Source organism: Podarcis pityusensis (genome assembly GCF_964106645.2).
Source record: "Podarcis pityusensis genome assembly, chromosome: 15".
In the NCBI taxonomy this organism is placed as follows: domain Eukaryota; kingdom Metazoa; phylum Chordata; class Lepidosauria; order Squamata; family Lacertidae; genus Podarcis; species Podarcis pityusensis.
The window spans coordinates 16,453,045-16,476,271 of NC_138040.1; the positions used below are offsets into that span (position 1 = coordinate 16,453,045).

Here is a 23,227-nt window from a genome sequence, read left to right on the forward strand (position 1 = left end):
AAGCCCCCCCCTCTGAGAACAAAGTCCCCTTCTGAAGTCTCTTTCACTGCATGGCTGACACACCCCTGTGTTTCCAATTAGCCTTAGCAGGAAGAATGAAGACCGGGGTGGGGGGGCCTTACCTTTTCTCCCGTCAGGGCCACCATGTCAAGGGGGCCGTACATGAAGCGGCCAACCAGGGACTGGGGGCCATCTTCGGCTGCGATGACGTCGTTCGATCGGTGGTTGGAAGTCACATTCTGAAAAGGAAAGAAATGCACTCCTGTTTTCTTTGTTGTAAGCTGCGGTGGGTACCGTGTTTCTCTCTATGTGTGGGAAAGCAGCATACAAATAAAACGAATGAATGAATGAATGAATGAAAAGGCGCTCATCACCCTCAGTTTGACTTGGGTTCTCTTGCGCAGCCATTTCTCTCGGGGGTTCGAGGGACTGAGCATCGCCGGGTCCAAGCTGTTACTCTCCTTGACAGCGGTGGTTTCAAATCTCATCACCTGAAACGAAATGTGAGCGTCTGAGAGGGAAGGCAGCCTCAGCAGCAGAAATGGCATCATTTTCTTTATAATAATGGGTGGGATTCAACTAGGATGTTGCGTGCGTGGAACAAGGAATTCCAAGGCGCCCTGATGGATTTATTTGTTTATTTATCCATTCTGTTTCATAAAATTCGTACAATTCATAAAAAAGGGCTTTGCAAAAAAAATATAAAACCATTAAATTATGGATAATAAAAATGAACAACAATGATTTAAGACATTCAAAAAGTTAAAAAACGGGTTAAAACTCACACCAGCTTTCTAAACATCTCGGTAGACTTGTCTAACCAAGAATGTTTTTAGCAGGCGCCCAAAAGATCAAAGTGAAGGTCAAGAGGCAGGGAGTTCTGTAAGGCAGGTGCTGCCACACTAAAGGATCGATTGCTTACGAATGCAGCGTGGGTGTTGCGTGGCACTTGTAAACAGTGCTAGTTTGGTCAATCAAACTGGTCGAGTGGTCATGAACTTGGTAAGCCAATCTTGCAGATACGCTGACCCCAAATTGTTAAATTATTCATTTTTTATTACATTTATATTCCACCTGTCCCCCCCTTCCAGGTTCTATGGTTCTCCCATCCTCCATTTTACGTCCGCCCCAAGGTAGAGGAGAAAAAGTGGCCCTCTCACCTGTCTGAGGATGAAGGCAACCACGTCTGTGGACTCCCAGTAGCTGGCATGGAAGAGATGGGGGAGAGCCACTGTGGGGAAAGCCGTAAGGACGTCTGGGCAGTATAAGGCATAATCTATCCTCTTTGCCCCCCACCATTTAGATGTGACTGCAGGGAAACAAAGGAGGTCAGCATCAGCAAGACTGTGCCCCAAAGCTTCCTGTTTCTCACAAGATTCCCTGCACCCTGGATTCCCATTTTTTGTTCAACCAGAAATGGAGAGAACAAGAGAGATCTCCTGCCCTAACCCCCAGAGGGTGGGACTCACTCTGGGTCACGCTAGCAGGCAGCAAGCTCTCCCTCGACCCAGAACTCTCGCTATCGCTGCTGCCAGTGCTCCCTCGCCGCCCCTTCCCTAGAGTGGCGTTGGAAGACTCAGAGACCCCTGCCAAGGAGAAGGAGGGCAGCTTTGCAGAATTATCTTCAGCAAACAGGGCGCTGTGGCAGTGGAGGACATCCGCTGCAGGGGGTGGAGAGAGAGAGAGAGAGAGAGAGAGAGAGAGAGAGAGAGATATCAGGTGGCAGGAGGTGTTATTCCAGTCCATCTTCGTCCCCCGTCCCCCCAGAAAACCATGTGTTCATGAGATGCCTTCCTTTGGCTGAGTATTTGGGGAAAGAGGGAGTCTTTTAGGCTACTATTTTGCCACTACAGTGGTACCTCTAGTTACGAACTGAATTCGTTCCGGAGGTCTGTTTTTAACCTGAAACTGTTCTTAACTGGAGGTGTGCTTTCGCTAATGGGGCCTCTTGCTGCTGCTGTGCCGCCGGCACACAATTTCCGTTCTCGTCCTGGGGCAAAGTTCTCAACTCGAGGTAACTCTTCCAGGCTAGCGGAGTTTGTAACCTGAAGCATTTGTAACCTTAGGTGTTTGTAACTTGAGGTACCACTGTGTATCTTATCTGATATTGCAGCCTTTTGCTATCTATCTATCTATCTATCTACAGTGATACCTTGGTTCTAGAACTTAATCCATTCCGGGAGTCCGTTCAACTCCAGGAACCATCTGAAAACCAAATCACAGCTTCCAATTGGCTGCAGGAGCTTCTTGCACTCAAGCAGAAGCCGCGTTGGACGTTCAGCTTCCGAAAAACGTTTGCAAACTGGAACACTTACTTCCAGGTTTGCAGCGTTTGGGAACCAATTTGTTCAGCAACTAAGCCATTCAAGAACCAAGGTACCACTCTATCTATCTATCTATCTATCTATCTATCTATCTATCATCTATCTATTGTTTTAAGCTATTTTTGTAAGTCACCTTGTAGTAGGAAAGGCATGATTTTATTTCTTACATGAATATTGCGGCACGTGGGTACTGAGTGCCACCAGGGTATGCAAACGTCTCATTTAAGTCTACATAGAATCTTTATTCTCAATAGTGATGGGACTCACAGGCAGAGAATTGTTTTTTATTTTTAATGTTTGTAAAGGGAATCTTTGTATGAGGTTAATACTTTATTATCCCTTTGGAGATGTGCTCTAGCTTTATACTTCTGCCTTTCTGGGCTTTGATGCTGTACATTTTTTTAATTCTTTGTCCTCTTTCATTTGTTGTTATATTTGCACTTTTTGAGGTGAGAAACCAATAAAATTGGAAAACCAGAGAAATATGAGAAGTACCTAAGAGGTGGGACTTCCCATCTCCCAGTGGGTAACGCTGGTATCTCGGGACCGTAAATGGAGGCAGGAGGTGGAACTTGTTCTCCAGTAAGGGCTCAAGTCTGGAAGCGGAGGGGTCTGCAGAGTGGAAAAGGCTGTAGACCTGGCTGCAGGCGGGATGCACCTGGGAGGCTGGAAAGGGGGAGAGAGGGAGGGGAGGAAGGAGCCCCAGAATCATCAGAAATTGCCCACAAAATGTCTTGAAGCAGGACAGAAACAGCTGCCAAGCTTGTCCCTACATTCCCAGAGAGGCTGCAGTGGAGGTGGGGTGGGGGTGGGCAGGATGGGGGTCAAATGGGGGACAGGATGGGGGACAGCTTTGAGCTGTCAAATGGAGAAATGGGGCAGCCCAGTGGATTCTTGAATGAACGGGTGCATCCCATAAACAGCAGGATTTGCTTTTTGCAGAATAATAATCATCATTATCATCATCTCTGCATCTGCATCCTTCAACACAGTAACCATTAATTGCACATTCATTCATTCAGAAAATAAATATATGCTCTGACATATAAAAGAAAGAATATGCAGCAAAGAATATTGCATGAAAAATATTTTTCACACATCCTTACTAATGGAAATGTGAGGGTGAAGGAAATTTAGAGCCTTTAGAGTGTTTGTATATTTATATTATTTATATATGACTACTTACCAAAAAGCTGGCGAGCTCAGTCAGTAGAGCACAGGACTCTTAATCTCAGAGTTGTGGGTTCAAGCCCCATGTTGGGCAAGAGATTCCTGCATTGCAGGGGGTTGGACTAGATGACCCTTGTGGTCCCTTCCAACTCTACAATTCTATGATTCTATGCGGAAACCTTCACCTACCACAGATGTAAAGTAACTAATTTATAAGAAAATCAATAGCTGTTACCAAAAATTGGCTATCTTGTGACAACTCAGCACTGTAAATACAAACAAATGTGACCACTGAAAGCGCTAACAGCAGTAAATTTTTTGAAGAAGTGTGGAAAGTGTTTTGTTCGAGGCTCTAAGGCTGATTAGCCGTAAAGAAGTGATCAACGCGCTTGAAGGAGGCCACCTCCAGAGCCCCCCTACTGCCCCCTTGCCTCTTAGCACCTCTCCAGGTAATTCCCCCCAAGCAACTGGGCTCACCTTCCAGACCAGGCAGGACCGTTCTCCTCATGGCAAGCACCAAACCAAGGGGGGAGCCGAAGAGGAAGAAATCGGAGACTTCAAAGTCAAAGCGTCCCAGGTTGACGTCCAGCAGGTTGGCAGAGGTCTCAGGAGGGAAATCAGCATCCTCACTCATCATTGTGGAGTGGATGCTGGAGAGGAGAGACGGAGAGGGAGAGGAACATGGAAGATGAACGTTGTCCAGACCCGAGATGATCAAGGGTCTGGAAACCAAGCCTTATAAGGAATAGCTGAGGGAGCTGGGTATGTTTACCCTAGAGAAGAGGAGACGGAGAGGTGACATGATAGCCATCTTCAAATATCTGAAGGGCCGTCACATGAAATATCAAGCAAGCTTGTTTCCTGTTGCTCTGGGGTGGGGACAACGACAAACCAAACCAATGGATTTGAATGAGAAGAAAGTCAATCCCAACTTTAGGAAGAACATTCTGGGAGTAAGAGCTGTTCAGCCAGGGGACAGACTCCCTCAGAAGGTAGTGTACTCTCCTCTATCAGAGGCTTTTAAGCAGAGGTTGGATAGCCACCTATCAAGGATTCTTCTGCTGCAATTCCTGGATTCCAGGAGGTCAGATTAGACAACCCTTGGTGTCCCTTCCCACTCTACAATTCTATACTCCAACTAAAAGAATCATAGAATTGCAGAGTTGGTATGGACCCCAACAGCCATCTAGCCCAAGCCCCTACAAAGCAGGGGGTCAGCCCTCATTCTGAAACTATACCAGATCCCCTTAGTTTTACAAATGTTGTAGCACTTTTATTGATGCACCACGGGGTTTGTGAACAAAAAGGCCCAAATTTGTTTTGTGTGCATGTTTAATTTTAATCCTAGTTTAGTTGCATGGTCCTCTTTATTTCCTTCTTTAGTCTTTTATCTTATTGAAGATTGTGTCCTTTCTTGAATAAAGAAACATTAAAAACTTGCAAATAATTAACTAAATAACAACATGAATAGGACATGAATAGGAACTGCTCCCAGGTGCTCATAGAACTTTGGCTTCCAGGCTCCTGGATGGGCCCACCTGAGGCTGCCTCTCCTCCTCTCTCCCTTACCTGGAGAGGAAGGCGTGATGCTGAGTGATGGCATCACATTCGTAGCTGGAGCAGTCGCTCTGTTTCCGCGGCAACGGTTGCCGGGGCTCCTCATCCTCCATCATCCCAGAGATGTCAATGTTGCTCTTGCTGAGACGCTTCAGCTCCCCCAGGTTGGAGTCTTCGCCTGAGAGGGGATTATCCTGAAAGGACAGAGAAGTCAGCAAAGGGAATATTGAGTTGCCGTTGGGACGAATGGGGGGGGGTGCTCAAAAGGGAAGAGAGAACATGATGGGACACAAGAGGAGCTGGAATCATGTTATGTAGAGAGGCCTTCATCCACTAGGGGGCATTCATGGTGCAAAAATCACCAATGTATAGCCATCAAAATCTACTCCTAAAATTTGGACAGGTTTATAGTGGCAGGGAAAGAGTGGGATAAAGCAGGGATGAGAACATGAGAAGAATCTACTGGATCAGGCCAATGGCCCATCTAGTCCAGTGTTCTGTTCTCACAGGGGCCAGCCAGATACCCCAATGGGAAGCCCACATGCAAGATCTTAGCAACACTCTCCCCTCCTGTAACTGATTTATTTATTTTATTACATTTACATCCCACATTTTCCTCCGAGAAAGCTCAAGGTGGTCACATGGTTCTCTTCCTCTCCATTTTATCCTCACAACACCCTGCAGGGTAGGCTTAGGCCGAGAGTGGCTTACTCGCCTGAGGCCACATCCAGTGAGCTTCATGGCTCAGTGGGGATGGAAATGCTGGTCTCTCCCAGGTCCTAGCCCCACACGCTAACTGCTACACCACACCACTTGATATTGGGTCTCTGGGCCTCTTGCAAAAAGACTTGCAGTTTTTCTTAGTATCCTATTTCTCTACCCTTAATAGTAGTCTGATGGACAGAAACTCAAAAGGTGCAGCTGCAACCACTGCTTCTCCTCCAAAGCTTCCTCAATGTGCTTTTTCGGTGGATAGGAGGAGCACTGGAGTTCCCAAGCAGACGGGTGCCAGGGATCTCTCAGGAAGCCTGCCAGTCCCGACTCCCGCCCTCCATCCCACTCCCAAGAGGAAGGATCTGTACCTGGGCACTGCTGGCACTGCCTCTCCTGCTGCTGGACTGGCTTTCATCTGCCAAGCCGGTGCTGTAGCAGATGGCATCGAACCCCATAATTCCTCCCACGCAGTCCCCAATGAGGCACACCTGGGAAGGAGAAGAGAAGGGCGGCCAAGTTGGTAGGGCATCACCTCGCAGCAAAGTCCCAGAGGCCTCATCTGGACCCACCACCCAGCATGCATCCCCCCCCAAAAAATGACTCAAACAATCCCCAAACCCATCAACAAAAGTCAAGAGAGCCTCCACCACAACACACAGAGACAGGAGGATTCAGGTGACGTGAAAATATAAGAACGTAAGCAGATCCCTGCTTGAACAGGCCAATGGTCCATCTAGTCCAGCATCCTATTCTCACAATGGCCAACCAGATGCCTCAATGTGAAACACACACGCAGGATCCGAGCACAAAAGCCCTGTGGCTTCCAGCAACCAGCATTCAGAAGCATCGCTGCCTCCAACTGTGGAAGCAGAGTGTTGCCATCCTGGCTAGTAGCCCTGGAGAGCACTCTCCTCCTCCATGAATTTAAAAGAGGCTTATTTAAAAGCCATCCAGATTGGTGGCTATCACTGCTTCCCATGGGAAGGAGTTTTAACTGCAGTGTGAGAAGAATGACTTACCAAAACTTTATAAGTTAACATTTATTTCCCACTGTGTGTAAGGCAGATTTCTACATCGTTTTCAGTTGCCTTAATTCCATTTAAAGAAAGGGACACACGAGTTCAAAGTAGGAACGAGAGAAAGGGAGAGAGAAATGCCCAGTGATTAGAGGGAAGAACCTTAGCAAAGCTGCCGTCTGTGGACGGGCTGATCCCCTTAAACCCTGGCCACCGTGTTCTTCATCCAAGAGAGGCATGATCATACCTGCCCATTAAATCCACTCCCGTCAGGAGACTTGAGAAATTCATTGTAAACCTGGTTGGCTCGGCTGATCACCATGGCAACCGCATCCTGGTACTGCGGGGAGGAGATGGCCAGCAGTGGCAAGGCAGCCAGAGGGATGTGGTCTTCGCTGCTGCTCAGGGAGGTCTCATCATAGCTGTAGGGATTCAGGCTTGGGGGGGGGGGACAAGGGGGTAAGAAAGGGGACAGCACAGGGAATTAGTCAGGGCTAAAAAGCAGGTGCAAAACCACAAGGGCCATTTACAGCAGGATCCTCATCTGTATTACTTATTTTCAGATTCTCTTTAAAACAACCAAAAAGACTTATTGAAGCAAAACAAATTAATGCAATAAAAATAACAGAAGTACAATAAAGCATCACAGTATGCCAACAGGAAGGTCAAATTGCAGGTTTCCGGTTTCCTGGGCACCAGGGGATAAATGCCTCTCCCAACCCCACGGAGAGACACCAACGGAGATAATCAGAAAATGATGGGGGAATTACATTTTCTGCATTCCTCTTCGGTTGGAAGAGGAACCTGGCTCTCACCCACAGTTTGCCTGGCGGTCTGGCACTTGCTTCCCCATGGAATGCGAGGGCAGGCAAAGGCACTGGGTGCATGGAGCATTCCAGCCACTGCAACCCCCCCCCCCCCATCCCGTTCCTGGAAGCACAGGTTATCCTGCTAATTGGTTTTTTTTAATGGGAGTAAACTGCAGGCGTGCGCTGGAGATGATGAGATAAGAAACTGCGAAAATGAACCCAGCTACAAGGATTTAAAAGGTTTGGATTGAGAGGGGATTTAATTCGGTGAAAGAGACAATGAGGGGAGGGGAGCCCATGGTTTGCTTATATCAAAGTTTTTCTCTACATTTATGATACGGAATGCAAGTTTTATTTTAAAAATATCTGTACAAGTGAGGAAGGAATTGGAATATAAATATGGAATTTAACTAAATTGGAACTGCGTATGTGAGAGAAAGGAACTGAGGGGGGGAGGAAACATTATGCTTTGAAAATATGGAGCAAAGTCCACCCTAACCTCCGTTATCCATGAAGGAAAGTGTCTGAGATAAGGACAATTGGCTATAAATCACTGGCAGGGAAGAAAGGAGCTGTGGGAATAGAAGCTTTTGGATTGCAGTCTGGATTCAGGCCATTCTTCCTAGGCTGGAAAAATGGCGAAGACGGCTTGTTTGCTGGAAGCCAAATCACAGGACGAAGTAATGCAGTGACTTTTGGAAACTGTGAGATAATTGCTTCTCTTGAGGCATGACAGGAACCATCAACAGTTGTAGGAATGAAGGATATAACACCATATATAGACGGGAAAACATCATAGGGTATGTGGAACTGACACATAATAAGGATTACAGTTAGAGTTCCTCACTTGAAACTTTATAAATTGCCTTATTTACCAACACAAATGAAATCACAAGATTGTATATGGGATTATTATATCTGAATGGAATGAAAATTATTAAGGATTTGGAAGACACAAAAAATGTAGAAGAATGAAGTCATCGAGTCTAGCACACAGGGAGGGCAGTTTGATTAAATTGTATATTTTGACATTGGAATAATTGGCATTAATAATTGTATTAATTGGATAAAATTGGTATTGTTATAATGAGGCTGCTATTGGAATGATATTAGAAAATCAATAAAAACTTTTTTTAAAAGAAAGAAAGAAAGAAAGAAAGAAAGAAAGAAAGAAAGAAAGAAAGAAAGAAAGGCCAAATTACACGTTATGCTGTGCAGAAGGAGTCCTGTGTGTCTGTATTTGTTGCATATAAAACAAAATCCCACCAAACAGCGCAGAATTTTTCAGGGTCCTCCAAGCCTTTGGCAACACATAATTTATGAGTTGTTTTTTCAGCTAATGCTAAACTCCACATATTTTAATAGCAATGCGAAACTTGGAAATCCTGCAAGGTTTCCATTTGGGGGCAACTGAGGTTCTGACAGCTGACAGCCTCCGTGTCAAGTGTTCCTGAGAGCTAAAACCTTCCAGCTGATCATCCCACAGATTTAATAAACAAAGATGGAATGGGATGTTTGAGTATTCCGGTCGTTTCCTGACAAACCATTGTCCAGAAGTTGAATACTTGTGGGCAGTCCCACCACAAGTGAGAAATGCTGTCTCTTCTTCCACAGCCCCCCCCCCCAAGAGTTCTGAGAATATTTTGACATCATGTGGGCAGTTTGCACTGGTGTACAGTTCCCTCTGTGTAGGATTTTCCTGGAACACATAATCTGGGACTGGCCTATATGGTTTAGATGACCAAAGTGCATACGATTTAGAATCCTTGGTTTGCATGTGCAGGTCTTTCTCCCATGTACGTTCAATACCTAATCAATTTGTCTGTATTGCTGAGACTCACCTTGTGCTTCAACACCTCCCAAAGCCAAATAAGTTTTATTTTTTATTTTTTTTAAGAATGAGTTTTGTTTAGAACTAATGCATGTTCTTACAGAAAGGGGCTGTATAATACAGGTCAATGCTGGAGATGTAATGCTAGAAATGTTTTTCCTGAGCTGTGTTACGTGGGCACATTCAGAGATATCTTCCTTCTTCTCCGAAGTTGTTATCCATATTGGTTTTGTATTGGCCAGATCCTAAATATTTGCAGATAGGATCATAGAATTGCAGAGTAGCGAGGGGCGCTCCAAAGGTCATCCAGTCCAACCCCCAGCAATGCAGGAAGCACAGCTCAAGCATCCCTCAGAGCTGGCTTTCCAAACTCTGATTAAAAACCTCCAATGAGTCAAAGAGCTGGAAATTACCCCAAGGCTCCATCTAGTCTAACCATCTGCGATTCAGGAATCACAGCTAAAGAATCCGTAAATCAAACCTAAAGACTCATCATGCCTGTTGCCACAAGGGGGCGGCATTGCCCAGCCTTGGCTATTGGTTCCCTATTACCACCTGCTCCTTCTGCAGAACCCCAGGGCTGGGATCTCTGTTATGATGAGATATGCAAGCTCGTAAGTCAGCGGTGCACTCTGTTCCCATCCTCCAAATCTATCCAAAAGACTCCAGTGCCTGGGATGTGCTGCCTCCAAAACAGCCCAACCGCTCCTGCTGGATCCGTCCGTCTAATGTGGCCACTTTGAAAGGACCTTTGAGACACAACAGGTATGAAAAGGTCTCGAGGGGAAGTTAGAATATCTGAAAAAATAAGTCAAGACTTAGCTCAGATGAGAAAATTGAGTGGGCTGAAGCAATGGAATGAGTGCCGTCAGAGCACAGAATCAGAGGAAACTGCCTGATACAGAGTCAGGCCATTGGTCCATCTGGCTCAGTACTGTCTCCAGAAGTTCAATCAGGATCTTTTCCCTAGAGGTGCTGCTGGGGATTGAACCTGGGACCTTCTGCATGCAAAGCAAATGCTCTACCACTCAGCTATGGCCTTGCAGGCCCAGAAGACGATCAGTTCACCACCTAAGAAACCCATGCAGCCCACCAGCAAGAAGCCACTGCTCCATGAAAGAGAGAATGTGCAAGAGCAGAACAGCAAGGGAGGTCCAGGTGGCTCAAGTAAGCAAGCCAAGCCACTCTCACCTGGCCAGGGGAACCACAGCAGATGCCCTTTGCAGAGTGCAAGAGATGCCTCTCACTCCTTGCTCACGCAGGTGTGCTCAGCACCTGTCCCTAAGGAAGCAGCTTTTGCTATGCAAGATTTCTAAATGGCCTTGCAAGAACGCTGCTTCCAAGGCAGCTGGTACTCCTGAGGAAAGACAGATTCGCCGTAGGTAGGATTTGCCTTTTGATGCAGACTTGATGGGGAAGGGTCCGGTGTCCAGGCAGGAAGCCTCCTCCCACCAGGGAGTTGGTCCAGGTTGCACAAGCTGAAAAGGTATCCATAACAACGGAGCCCCTAGCAACTGTGTCCAAGCTGCATCCATCTCCAACTCAGGCAAAGGTGTTGAGTCCGTCTTGGCAGGAATGCGAGAAGTCTTATCTGCAAAGTGCCCTCCAGGAATTGGTCACCAGGAGCTTTCAAGAGTTATTGGAATCATAGAATTGTGGAGTTGGAAGGGAACCCCGGGGTCATCTAGTCCAACCTCCTGTGATGCAGGAATCACAGCTGGGGCTCCCAAAACCTGCATTCAACAGGCATCTCACCACTCAAAATGCCACCACGATCTGGAGGCAACAGCAGTACTGGCAAACTTAATACTTTTTTTGCAACAATCATTGCCACAGAGCAGTGGGCCTGAAAATGGGCTCTGATCATCGGTCATGTTCACAGAATCACTGAACTGTAAATTTGGAAGGGACTGCTAAAGGACATCCAGTCCAACCCCTATTCAGGATGGGGTTTCTTGCTATTTGCAGATCTCTTCCATGGAAGATCAAGGTGCTGACACTGTCTTACAACTGTTCAGAGGTTGGATCCCCCAGGGCAGAAAGAGTCACTTTGGCTCCATCCCAATGGAAAGACTGGCCAGCCTCCTTCGGTATTCTCTTAACGTAAGAGCCGCCTGCAGGATCAGGCCAATGGCCAATCTAGTCCAGCATCTTGTCCTCACAGTGGCCAACCAGGGACCCCAGTGAGAAACCAGCAAGTCAAATTCCAGCACAAGAGCACTGCCCCCTCCTGTACTTTCCAGCCACTGGTATTCAGAAGCATTGCTGCCTCTGACTGTGGAGGCAGAGGAAAGCAGGGTAAAAACCAGGACACCCCAAAGGTTGTTGAGAGTTTTTTAAGGAAACCCCCAAAATTGTTGAGCTTTTTTTAAAAAAAAAATGGATTGACTTGCCTAAGATCCAAGACAAAGCACTGCCTTTCAGAAATTCCCCCCGGACGTCAATTCCGTCTTTGAAATCCCGGTAATGTCTGTGGAAATCGGGATGTATGACAGCCCAAGAGCATAGCCATCCTGGCTCATAGCCCTTGATTGCTCTCTCCTCCTGCATGATTTGGTGGTGGTGACTGTCTCCCTTGGGAGTGATTTCCAAAGTTTAACTCTGCACTGAGTGAGGAAGGGCTTTCCTTTCCCTGTCCTGAATACTGGCCTCCTCTCTGGAGGAAACCTGCTTTCCCTTCTTTGGAGACCTGACATGGTTGCCTCTGGCCAAACTGATCTGGGAGATACCCTGGATTGGCTGGCACAAAGAGGAACGCAAAGAGGACAAGGTGATCTCTAATTATTTACAAAGCAGTTTAACTCAATTAATGTCGCTGAAGGCGCAGCAGCAGCAGAAAATGCCAATTAGGGCAGGAGAGATGTTTTGACACGGGCACCCGTTCCATAACTGCCAATTATGGTGATGTGATGATGTTTTGAGGGCAGAGGAAGGAGCAGCTCGGGCTCTGGATTTATTTCACCGTCCGCAGAAGGATTGCTGAAGATTATTCTTTGAAAGGTTTTAATCATAGCTTGTGCAGAGCTGTACGTTAACTCTGTGGCCTGAATCTCTTGAACGCGCCTGCCTTTAACGTCCCAAGTCAGTAGAGCAGGAGACTCTTAATCATAGGGTCATGGGTAGAAGCCTAACATTTGGGCAAAAGATGGTGCACTGCAGGGGGTTGCACTAGATGACCCTTGTGGTCCCTTGCAACTCTAGACATCTATGATTCTACGAAACAATACTAGAATCACAGAACTGTAAAGTTGGAAGGGTAACCTAGTCCAGCTCCTCCCAGCAATGCGTTAGAAATGGAACCCAAACAACAGGGGTACGAGGCTCACATCAGCCGCACATTGGCAGGTGACAAGATGGAGCAAGATTGTTTTCTGCTGCACCAGCAGGTAGGACCTGAAACAATGGATTCAAATGGCAAGAAATTAGATTCTGAGTAAACATTAGGAAGAACTTCCCAGTGGCAAGAGCTGCTTGACAGTGGAATGGGCTGTCCTTCTTTGGAGGTTTCCAAACAGGCATTGCATGGCCAACAGTCAAGGATGATTTAGCTGTGGTTCCTGCATTCCAAAGGGTTGGACTAGATGAACCTCGGGAACCCTCTTCCAGCTCTAGAGTTCTATGACTCTAGGGATGGAGGAGAGGTCACTTGAGACAACCAGCCCCACCCCACCCCCCACAATGAGCTGCAAAATTCTCCTTTGGCAAACAGGCCAAAAAACCCCCACCAGGCACATGGACTTAGTATGCGGTGGAAAGTTGCAGAGGTCTTTCCAGAGGTCCTGCTAACCTACCTGCCCCCAGAACAAATGTTTCAGAATGCATCACTGAGCCGGGTGGCTCATCCCCTTAAAAAAAAAACCCCGCTCCTGGCTTTGCTTGAGGATTTCATCCTGTCTGCAAATTGACCGGATTTGCATTTCTCCAACTAAGACGTGGATCGTAATGCAGTTAATCATTCACTTTGGGGACTCTATGTACCCAGAAAAAAAACATATTTGAGATTCAAATGCCTCTTTGAGAATAAAGCACATGCAGACATGCAAATTTCGCAGAGGGGAACATGCAGAAATGATGCACATTTTCCCAATGGCTTGTTGAAAAACAAAAACGTAGGATTTGTTATGGTAAGAAAGACATCTCACATGGATGAAGAAGGAGAAAACAGGGAGGCAGGCTGGAAATCATTGTATATCTCCCCACCCCCCACCCCCGTTTTCCGTGAAGACTTAGCTGGTGACTTCATGCTAAGCAGATTGTTTTAGCTCCGCAGTGAGAGAAGCACTAAATATCAGCCCAAACTCAGCAGAGCAAAAGCCAAATATTTCATCCTAAGCAGAGGCGTTTTTGCTTAACGGGGTCTCATTTTTCACTGGAAATGCCACACAGAAGCTTTGCCGTTCCATAAATTTGTGCACAGAGAGATCCCCGCAGGAGCCTCTGAAAAGCCAGAGGCAGTGAGCAGGGCTGAATGCCATAGATTGAGCTGCTTGCTAAGTGGAGCTGAAGGATCACTCGCGTTAACTTGCTATGAAAATTGCCACCAGCTTAAAATCGCTCCTATTTGTTTTCTCTTTACGAATCCAGCGCTTCTAATCCAGACATGTCTCGCCATCGAGCCAGCATCCTGTTTTCACAGCGGCCAACCAGACACCCCAACGGGAAACAAGCAAGGCCTGAGCACAAGAACCCTCCCCTCTCCTGTGGTTTCCAGTAACTGGTATTCAGAAGCGTAGCTAGAATCATAGAATTGTAGTGTTGGAAGGGACCCAAGGGTCATCTAGTCCAACCCCCTGCAATGCAGGGATCTTTTGCCCAACGTGGGACTCAAACCCACAACCCTGAGATTAAGAGTCTCATGCTCTACCGACTGAGCTATCACAACTGTGGAGGCAGAGTATAGCCTCTGTGGCTAGTAGCTTTCAGTAGCCTTCTTATCCTCCTCATTATACCATTAAATTCTCTTTCAAAGCAATCCAAGTTGGTGGCCATCACTGCCCCCAGTGGGAGAGAGTTCCATAGTTCAACAATACACTGCATCCAGAAAGACTTTCTTTTATCTGTCCTGAATCTTCCAACTTTCAGCTGGACATCCATGAGTTCTGGTGTTAAGAGGAAAACTTTTCTCTATCCACCTTCTCTAAGCCATGCATTCATTTTATACACCTCTATCATATCTACTCTAGATCACCTTATTTCCAAAGCTAAAAAGTCTCAAACGCTGCAACCTTTCCTTATAGGGCTGTCGCTCCATCAATCATTTTGCTCGCCCCTTTCTGAACCTTTTCCAGCTCCACAATATCCTTTTCAAGGCGTGGCACCCAGAACTGTTTGCAGCACAGTGGTACCTCAGGTTAAGTACTTAATTCGTTCTGGAGGTCCATTCTTAACCTGAAACTTTTCTTAACCTGAGGTACCACTTTAGCTAATGGGGCCTCCTGCTGCCGCCGTGCCGCAATTTCTGTTCTCATCCTGAAGCAAAGTTCTTAACCCGAGGTACTATTTCTAGGTTAGCGGAGTCTGTAACCTGAAGCGTCTGTAACCTGAGGTACCACTGTATTTATTTGTCCGTACAACAGAAGCCTGCGAAGAAGATTCCGACTGTTCCCATTTCCCAGGTGGGAGAATGAGCCTAAGGGAGAAGGGCCAAAGCACAGGTTTCCCCTTCCCTCACTCAGGACTAGTTGACTGAACAATGCAACACGACAGCCAAAAACCCACAGGAAACTCACTTTGCCATGAGAGAAAAGGCCTCTGAGCAGACAGCTGGGCAAGGGACGAGCTTGATCAGGATGTGGCCCAGGGCAGCCGGGAAGTGGGCCCGTGTGACCTTCTCAAACACTGACGTGAAGGTGTTGATGTCAGCCATCTTGCTGCTGGGCTCCCCGCCGCCTGTGTCCAGGATGTTGCCCCCATGCAGGACCAGGATCAAGACGTGGGTTTTGCAGTTCTGCTGCTGACCCCCTTCCTGGGGGAGAGAGAGAGAGAGAGAGAAGTGAACCAAGCTATGTACGTACCTAGAAAAGCAAACCAATCTGAGGATAAAGGCCTGAGCAGATCTCGTTTTGGAGTCAAGGGACAATGGAAGTGAGAAAAACCAAAGAGCCTTGTGGCAGTGCTGGGGCTTCTACAAGGAATGAGTGAATTGCAGGGCTGGAAGGGAACTCCAAGGGCCATCTATTCCAACCCCCTGCAATGCAGGAATCCCAGCTCAAGAATCCCTGGCAGGTGGCCATCCAATCTCTGTTTAAAAAACTCCAACTAAGGAGAGCCTGACACCTGCTGACGTTCCACACTTACCGTATTTTTAGCTCCATAAGACACACTTTTTTCCTTTTAAAATCTAAGGGGAAATGTCTGTGCGTCTTATGGAGCAAATGTGTGGTCCCTGGGGCCGGGGGGGGGGACCCAGGCTTCCCCCGCCAGCCCCAACAAGCTCAGGGAGCAGCAGGAAGGCTGTGCGCAGCCTTTCTGCTGCTCCCCGACCTGCTCTTTGGGGCTGGGCGTGGGGAAAACCCAGGCTTCCCCTGCCAGCCCCTCAAAAAAGTAGGTGCGCCTTATGGTCAGGTGAGCCTTATGGAGCGAAAAATACGGTACCCTCAGAAAGTTATTCCCAACGCTCGCCAGATTCTCCTTTCTTGTGATTTGAATCGACTGGTTCAGTTCTTCCCCTCTAGAGCAGCAGAAAAACCTTCTTTCCCCTCTTCCTTTAACCCTTTAGATATTTGAAGGTGGCTATCGTATCGCCTCTCAGTCATCTCTTTCCCAGGCTAAACATACCCAACTCTTTCAATAATTCCTAAGGCACCTTCAAACAGAGTTTGGATGGCCATCTGCAGGTAAATCTTGAGCTGTGATTCCTGCACTGAAGGGGGTTGGACTAAATGACCTTTGGGGTTTCCTTCCAATCCGACATTCCTACAATTCTATTAGCCTCCCCACAATAAAAACCAGGAGAAATCAAAGAGAGCCCCACACCCCATGATGTCCAAAACTTTCCTCTGTGGAGCCCACCCCTGCCTCCTCCTGCCCCTCTCCCACACACGGCCTGTTTATTTCCCGAAATGCAATATGGTCAAGGCTCACCTCACTCTCCTCGTGGATCTCAATGCTGCCTTGCGCAGGATAGCGGTGCTTCCTCAAAGAGGCTCTGTAGAGCTCCCCTGGAGGAAAAGAGAGAAATTGGGGTCACCTTTCAAACCCTTTTACTCCTGGTTGTCCTGGACAGTCACCAAATGGGCTGCTGAATTTTCTCTCCTGCCAGCCCTAATATAATAGTCACGATCTGTAGGGACCACCTGGGTGGCAACCTGAAGGGCGGTATTCTTCCATATGAACCAGCCTGGGCTCTGAGATCATCGGGGGAAGCCCTTCTTCTCGGTCCCACCACCCTCACAGTCCTGCTTGGTGAGGACGCAGGACAGGGCCTTCTTGGTAGCTGCTCCCAGGCTTTGGAATTCCCTCCCTAGAGAAGCCAGACTGGCTCCCTCCTTGTTGTCCTTCCTCCAGCAGCTGAAGACTCCTACATTCCCACAGGCCTTTGGGAACTGACTGTTGCTTTTTCTTCTTTTTTTAAAGAAGTGGCTTTTAACAGTGCTGTGCTGACTTTACTGTCTGTGTTTTAATAGACTTGTTTTCTATTTGGCTTTAATTTCTGCTAGAGTTTAATTACTTTCTAACCATCACGTTTTATAGGTTTTTAGCTTTTTGTATTTTATCTGTGTTGTTTTGATTTCTGCAAACTGCCTTGAGTCCCAGTCTGGAAAGAAGGCAGGATATAAATAAATTTAGTAATAGTAATAGTAATAATATCAGAAGACTGAGGGCAAGCAGGGGAGAGTGTGTGCATATAGTATGGTCTGGCTTGTATAAACTTGTCTATTATTATTATTATTATTATTATTATTATTTCCATTACCTGTAATAAAATAGAGACACAATTAATAACGAAATATCTGCAATAATAGGAAATGGGTGTATTATAATTTACCTAATTTAAATCTGAAGTAGGTTTTACGTACATGCAGAAATTTCTTTATGATGTCTCATTGTTCTATATGTTGTTGATTCTGATTTTGTTTTTAGTTTTATGAGTCAAAATGGGATCTTGCAGGCAGCAGACTCCCCTGCCCCAGAGAACCGGGGCACAACTTCCTGCGCTGCAGGGGGTTAGACAAGAGGGCCCTTGGGGTCCCTTCCAACTCTACAATTCTATGATTCCCCATTTGTAAGGTAACAAGGGGAAGAGGGAGGGAGGGAGGCAAAAAGCCCACCAGGGGGCTCAATTCGCACATTACACTCCTTAAATCTCTGGAGGAGACTCTACAAAATGTAAGGTGTGATGAAGTTGTGAGGAAAGGTTTTTATACTCCCATATTCCCCCCCCCCCAAAGTCGCTTGCTCAGTCGCTCCCCACCCCAGGCTTTTCTTCCACCCGCTCAACTCTGTCTTCTCGCTCACTATCTCTGCCTCTGTTAGTTGTCAAGGAAACAGCCACAGGACAGAATCCGATTATCTCCGTGGCAAAACCTGACTGCCATGTCCATCTCTGGGGCGGCCACCAGGAGCTGTGCCCCAGCTGCCTCCTCTGCCCCCATTGTGCATTTTGATGCCAAACTCTGCACCAGTTTTGGGGAGCAGCCACAAGGCCAGAACTTCCTTCTCTCGCTTCCAGAGGCTTCTCTCCTTGGCTCTACCTGTGCATGCACTGCCTCCTCCCTGCGACTGCACCAGCAGAGGATCGGGTCCTGCATTTGAAGACTCCTGCTCCACATTATCCAAAACCTTCCTGTCAGGGAAGAAGACTCCTCACACTTCCTCTTCGCTGCGCTAGTCTTCTACAGGCAGGGTTTGTTTAAAAGATTCCAGAGGATATTTAAAAAAATGAAATCCCTGCCATCTCAAAAAAAAAAGGGTGCTGGCCCAGAAAATGTGCTCTGATCCAAAGTGGCTCTACTCATGGGCAACAGGGTGAGGTGAGATATGAGAGGGACAGAGGATAAAAGGTTGGGGTCCCAGCCCCTTTGACTGCTGGCTTTCTACATGCAGGGAATTTTTAACATGGAGCAGGGGAATTCAAAACTGCGATCCCTCTGGAGGGCGTACTGCCACTACAGTTATGGCCACTTGACTACCTCACGTTTATTTCTTTATTTCACAAAATTTATACATGGCTTGATAGTTTTTAAAAAGTGGTTTACAAAAGATTAAACAAGAAAATGATCAACAAGAAAAATCAACAATAATAATTCAATACTTTAAAAAAAGTTAAAACAATGGTAGACTAAAAACAGATTAAAACACACACCAGCTTTCTGAACATCTAGATAGGCTTATCTAAACAATAATCTTTTTAGCAGGTATCAAAAAGGGTACACAGTGAAGGCACCTGGCTGGGCGTCAATGGGCAGGGAGTTCCAGATGTGCAGGCGCTGCAACACTAAAAGAAGGGTTTCTGACTAATGCAGAACGGGTATTTTGTGGCTTCCTGTAACAGGGCCAGCTCTGCTTATTGAAGCGGTTGAGTGGGCGTAAACATGTCATAGAATGTAATGCAGGACTTCAAAAGCAGACTAGCACAATAACATCACCTTAGAAAAGTGTTACATTTTTTTTTTGCATCGTGGCTGGGCACCAAGGGAGTTCCTTGCTGTGAGGATTTGCCTGGGGAAACTCCTTTTGTGTGGGAGCTGAATCACCTGAGGCCACAGTCAACAAAGGATCAACATGGACATACAGGCAATGAGCCTATGAGGGCAATTCAGCTGGTTTGAGGTGGAAATCCTGAGTTGCGGATTGTTCCCAAAGACCATCCATTGCAGAAAACATTTGGCTCTATTTCTCCGTAAGACATGAATCAGTAGAGGCCGTGCAGTCCCAGGGCCATTGCCAGGACTCAGGGGTAAAATGGATGAGGAGAAACAAGCCGAGCTTGAATCCTGGCGAGATGGAGGCACTGTGTGAGAGAAGCTCCTGTGTCTGGGAAATTGCTCAGTTGCCTACCCTGGATGGGTTTGCTCTCCCCCCCCCCCCCCCGAAGGAGCAAATTCACAATGTGGGGTTGCTCTGTCACTGGAGGCTCTGGTAGCATCAGTAGCTAAAAGTGCCTTTTACCAACTGTGACTGTTTCAACAGCTGTGGCCATTCCTGCCCCGGGAAAACTTTTCCATGGTTCATTCATTGGTTACTTCAAAACAGGATTGCCGTAATATGCTCTATGTGGGACTTCCTTTGTGCTTGATCTGGAAGCTGCAGTTAGTGCAGAATGCCGTAGCATGATTGCTGACAGGAGTGAGGTCTGGCAAGCATACCACACCTGGTTGCCGATTCCCTACCTGGCTAGGTTCAAAGGTGCTACTATTAGTATACAAAGCCCTTAACAACTTAGAACCAGTTGACCTGCGAGATTGCCTTCTCAACATGTGCCCACTTGACTGCTTTGATCGGCAGAACTGGCACTGCTACAAGTGCCACATAATACGCATTCTGCATTTATAAGAACTCCACCATATACAGCACCTACACTTTGGAACGCCCTGCCTCTTGACATCAGGCAGACCCCTTCACTGTACTCTTTTTGTTGCCTGATGAAAACATTCCTCTTTAGGTAACCCCACCCAGATGTTCAGAAAGGTATTGCAAGTTTTAATTCGGATTTGGTCTACTGTTATTTTAACTTTTCAGAAGTTTTAAATTATGGTTGCTGATTTTTCTTAGTAGTAAAATTATTGGGGGTTTTCCCTTTTATTGTACACTGCTTAGGGTGTCTTTCTTTTCCCCCTTCTTTCCAATGAAGTGTATAAATTTTGAGGATGAAATAAAATGCCCCTGTTGACATCTCCTGAAGCCCTAAAAGTCCACCGACACACACCATGGGTGTGGGGTTCTTTCCAGTTCGAGGGCCACATTCCATTCTGCTCACATGCTGGCGGTGTGTGGGACCAGAGGACCAGAGGCAAAAGTGAGCAAAGCTCCAGGATGCTGCTGAGACAACGTGCATGTTCTGCCTCAGCAGCAGGGTTGCTGGCCGAGGTCCTGAAACCCACACCAAGGTCACTCTCCAAGGTGCTGATCTTACATCACCTGCCTGCCTGCCTGGAAGCCAATGAATACTGACTGTTTCCAAGGTGCGCTGGGGACTGTGAATGGTCCTGTCATCCAAGTGGAGGGGAAACTGTGCAGCCAGACCCAACGGAAAAGGAGAAACCTGTGACCTTGCAATTGAGCATACACCAGGGATGAGGTTGCATGCAGGTCCCCAGAGCAAGAGAAGAGGAAGGGGACCATAAAGAAAACAGGGTGATTTCATTAGCTGCCTGAATGAAGCTGATTATGAGGGAAATGATGTGCTGTTCTGTTTACTGGGGGAGTTTTAATGAGGAAAAATTATAAAAGAGACTTAGTAGGACTCAAAGAGGCTCCCAGGTGAGGCTCCAGCTTTTCGCCAGTTTTTCCTTGGCAGCCTTTATACTGTCATTACTGCATGTTATGCTAATTACATCATTATACAAACTATGGGAGCAAAGAAGGTAAATTAAAATCCCACACAGAAGGTAGAACTCAGCACGTGGATGAGAGTCCTCCATTCAAACAGCAGGGGGGAAAGTCCTGATTGGATATGGACTTGTTTGAGAGGTTGTTGTTTTTTTGTTGGCGTTGGTGTTGTTTACAATACAGACCTGGGGAGGCAAGAACCAAGGCAAGCTTTGAAACATGCCAGGCCCTGCGAGGAAGACGAGAAAGGCAGGGAGGAAGAAAAAGAGGAGGAAGAGGAGGAAGAGGAGGACAGCATCTTGTCCAGTCTTGCAATTCTATGACCTGGAGGGAGAGTTGACCTCCTGACCAAAGGTAAACCATCTCAAAACTAAGAGCACCTACTGGCCGAAATATTGGGAAATTTTGGAACAGGAAGGAGACAAACTGAAATTGCAGAGTTTTGAGAAATTAAAAGACAAAGTGCGAGACTGGCTTCATTATTATCAGATAATGGAGGCATACAATTTGGATAAGAAAATTGGTTTCCAGGTGGAAAAATCAAAATTGGAAACAGAACTGTTAGAACCCAAAACTAAGATTTTGTCAAAAATGTATAACTTGCTGTTGAAATGGAATACTCAGGATGAAATGGTGAAATCTGCTATGATTAAATGGGCACAAGATCTTGGACATAATATTATGTTTGCTGACTGGGAACAGTTGTGGACCACAGGTATGAAATTTACGGCATGTAATGCCCTAAGAGAGAATATTATGAAAATGATATACAGGTGGTACATGACACCAGTCAAGCTTGCAAAAATCTACCATTTGCCCGATAATAAATGTTGGAAATGTAAAGAAAATGAAGGTACATTCTTTCACCTTTGGTGGACGTGCCCAAGGATCAAGGCTTTCTGGGAGATGATATATAACGAATTGAAAAAGGTATTTAAATATACCTTCTTGAAGAAACCAGAGGCCTTTCTCCTGGGCATAGTCGGCCAATTGGTGCCAAAGAAGGACAGAACTTTTTTTATGTATGCTACTACAGCAGCAAGAATTTTCATTGCAAAGTATTGGAAGACACAAGATCTACCCACCTTGGAAGTATGGCAGATGAAGGTGATGGACTATATGGAATTGGCGGAAATGACTGGCAGAATCCGAGACCAGGGAGAAGAGTCGATGGAAGAAGATTGGAAAAAGTTTAAAGACTATTTACAGAAATATTGCAAAATTAATCAATGTTAGAATGATGTCGGATAGAAACTAAGTGGTCTTTAGCCGAAATGTTATAAGGGAATATGAAAAAAATGGTTTATTAATAGGTAAAAATCTAAAATTACAAATATTTTATGATTAACGATTAGGATACATAAAGAGGGGAGGGATTTGTTGAACTAATAACTGAATTGGAATACAAAAAAGGGAGGTGTGAGGAGGTCCTGGAAATAAGCAAATGAAGGCTAAGTAACGGAAGGAAGGAATTGTTTTTAATTGTTTTTATTTTGTATTTTTCTTTTTTCTTTTTTTCTTTTTTTGTCTTGTAATATTCTGAAAATCGTAATAAATATCTTATAAAAAAAAACCAAAAACTAAGAGCACCTACTATTTCAAATAACACTGGCCAGGCTCAGTTAACTTTCCCTCTTCACACAGACAAGAATGCTTGGCTGCTCCAGGCAACTCATATGCTGGCTGCTAAGTGGTCGTTCCTCAGTTGTGCTGCTTCTCCAGAGAAGGGGTAACAAATGTGGTGTCTTCTACATTTACTGCTGGATCCCAGTTCCCAGCGGCCAGCAGGACCAGCAGTCAGGGACCATGAGAGTTGCAGTCCAAGAACATCTATAGGGCACTCCATTGGCTAACCCTGTTCTGATCTACTCTATTCACTGCATTTACACCCTACCTTTCTCCTGCAAGGAGGATCAAGGTGGCTGACATGGTTCTCCCCTTCCTCATTTAATCCCCACGACAACCCTGTAAAGTAGGTTAGGCTAAGAGGCAGTGACTGCTCCAGGGGGCAGAAAGGCAAGAGTTGCTCAGCCCATTGGGGCACCACCACCACCACCCACCACTCTTGAGCAAGGCTGAGTCATCCATGGCCTACCCAACCCTCCTGAGTGACAAGGCCCAGGCTTCCCTGTCTTAACACATTAGACAGACAGCCTTCAACCATCAAGACAACAATCAGCTAGACAGGGATGGCGCCACCCAAAATGGAAGAACTGTGCTTAATCAGAAAACACAGACCTTATTCCACATTCCAGGCAACCTGCCTCCATGGCTTCCTAAGGCATTTGTAGATAACAAGAAAAATGTCTCTGCTAA

The 23,227-nt window shown here is 46.3% G+C and overlaps 1 protein-coding gene across 4 annotated transcripts in view; it reads right to left on the reverse strand.

Annotated features, from left to right (window-relative positions):
* PITPNM3 (PITPNM family member 3) overlaps nucleotides 1-23,227 on the reverse strand; it is a 69,463-nt gene that overhangs the window by 9,160 nt on the left and 37,076 nt on the right. For all 4 annotated transcript variants that reach the window (XM_080983792.1, XM_080983789.1, XM_080983790.1 and 1 more), the window contains 11 exons: nucleotides 16,505-16,581; nucleotides 15,151-15,386; nucleotides 7,029-7,218; nucleotides 6,134-6,253; nucleotides 5,064-5,245; nucleotides 3,972-4,144; nucleotides 2,820-2,990; nucleotides 1,470-1,661; nucleotides 1,161-1,309; nucleotides 375-491; nucleotides 123-239 (listed from right to left, as the gene is read on the reverse strand). In XM_080983792.1, the coding sequence (XP_080839918.1) occupies nucleotides 123-239; nucleotides 375-491; nucleotides 1,161-1,309; nucleotides 1,470-1,661; nucleotides 2,820-2,990; nucleotides 3,972-4,144; nucleotides 5,064-5,245; nucleotides 6,134-6,253; nucleotides 7,029-7,218; nucleotides 15,151-15,386; nucleotides 16,505-16,581 (1,724 nt within the window). The remainder of the gene's footprint in view (nucleotides 1-122; nucleotides 240-374; nucleotides 492-1,160; nucleotides 1,310-1,469; nucleotides 1,662-2,819; nucleotides 2,991-3,971; nucleotides 4,145-5,063; nucleotides 5,246-6,133; nucleotides 6,254-7,028; nucleotides 7,219-15,150; nucleotides 15,387-16,504; nucleotides 16,582-23,227) is intronic.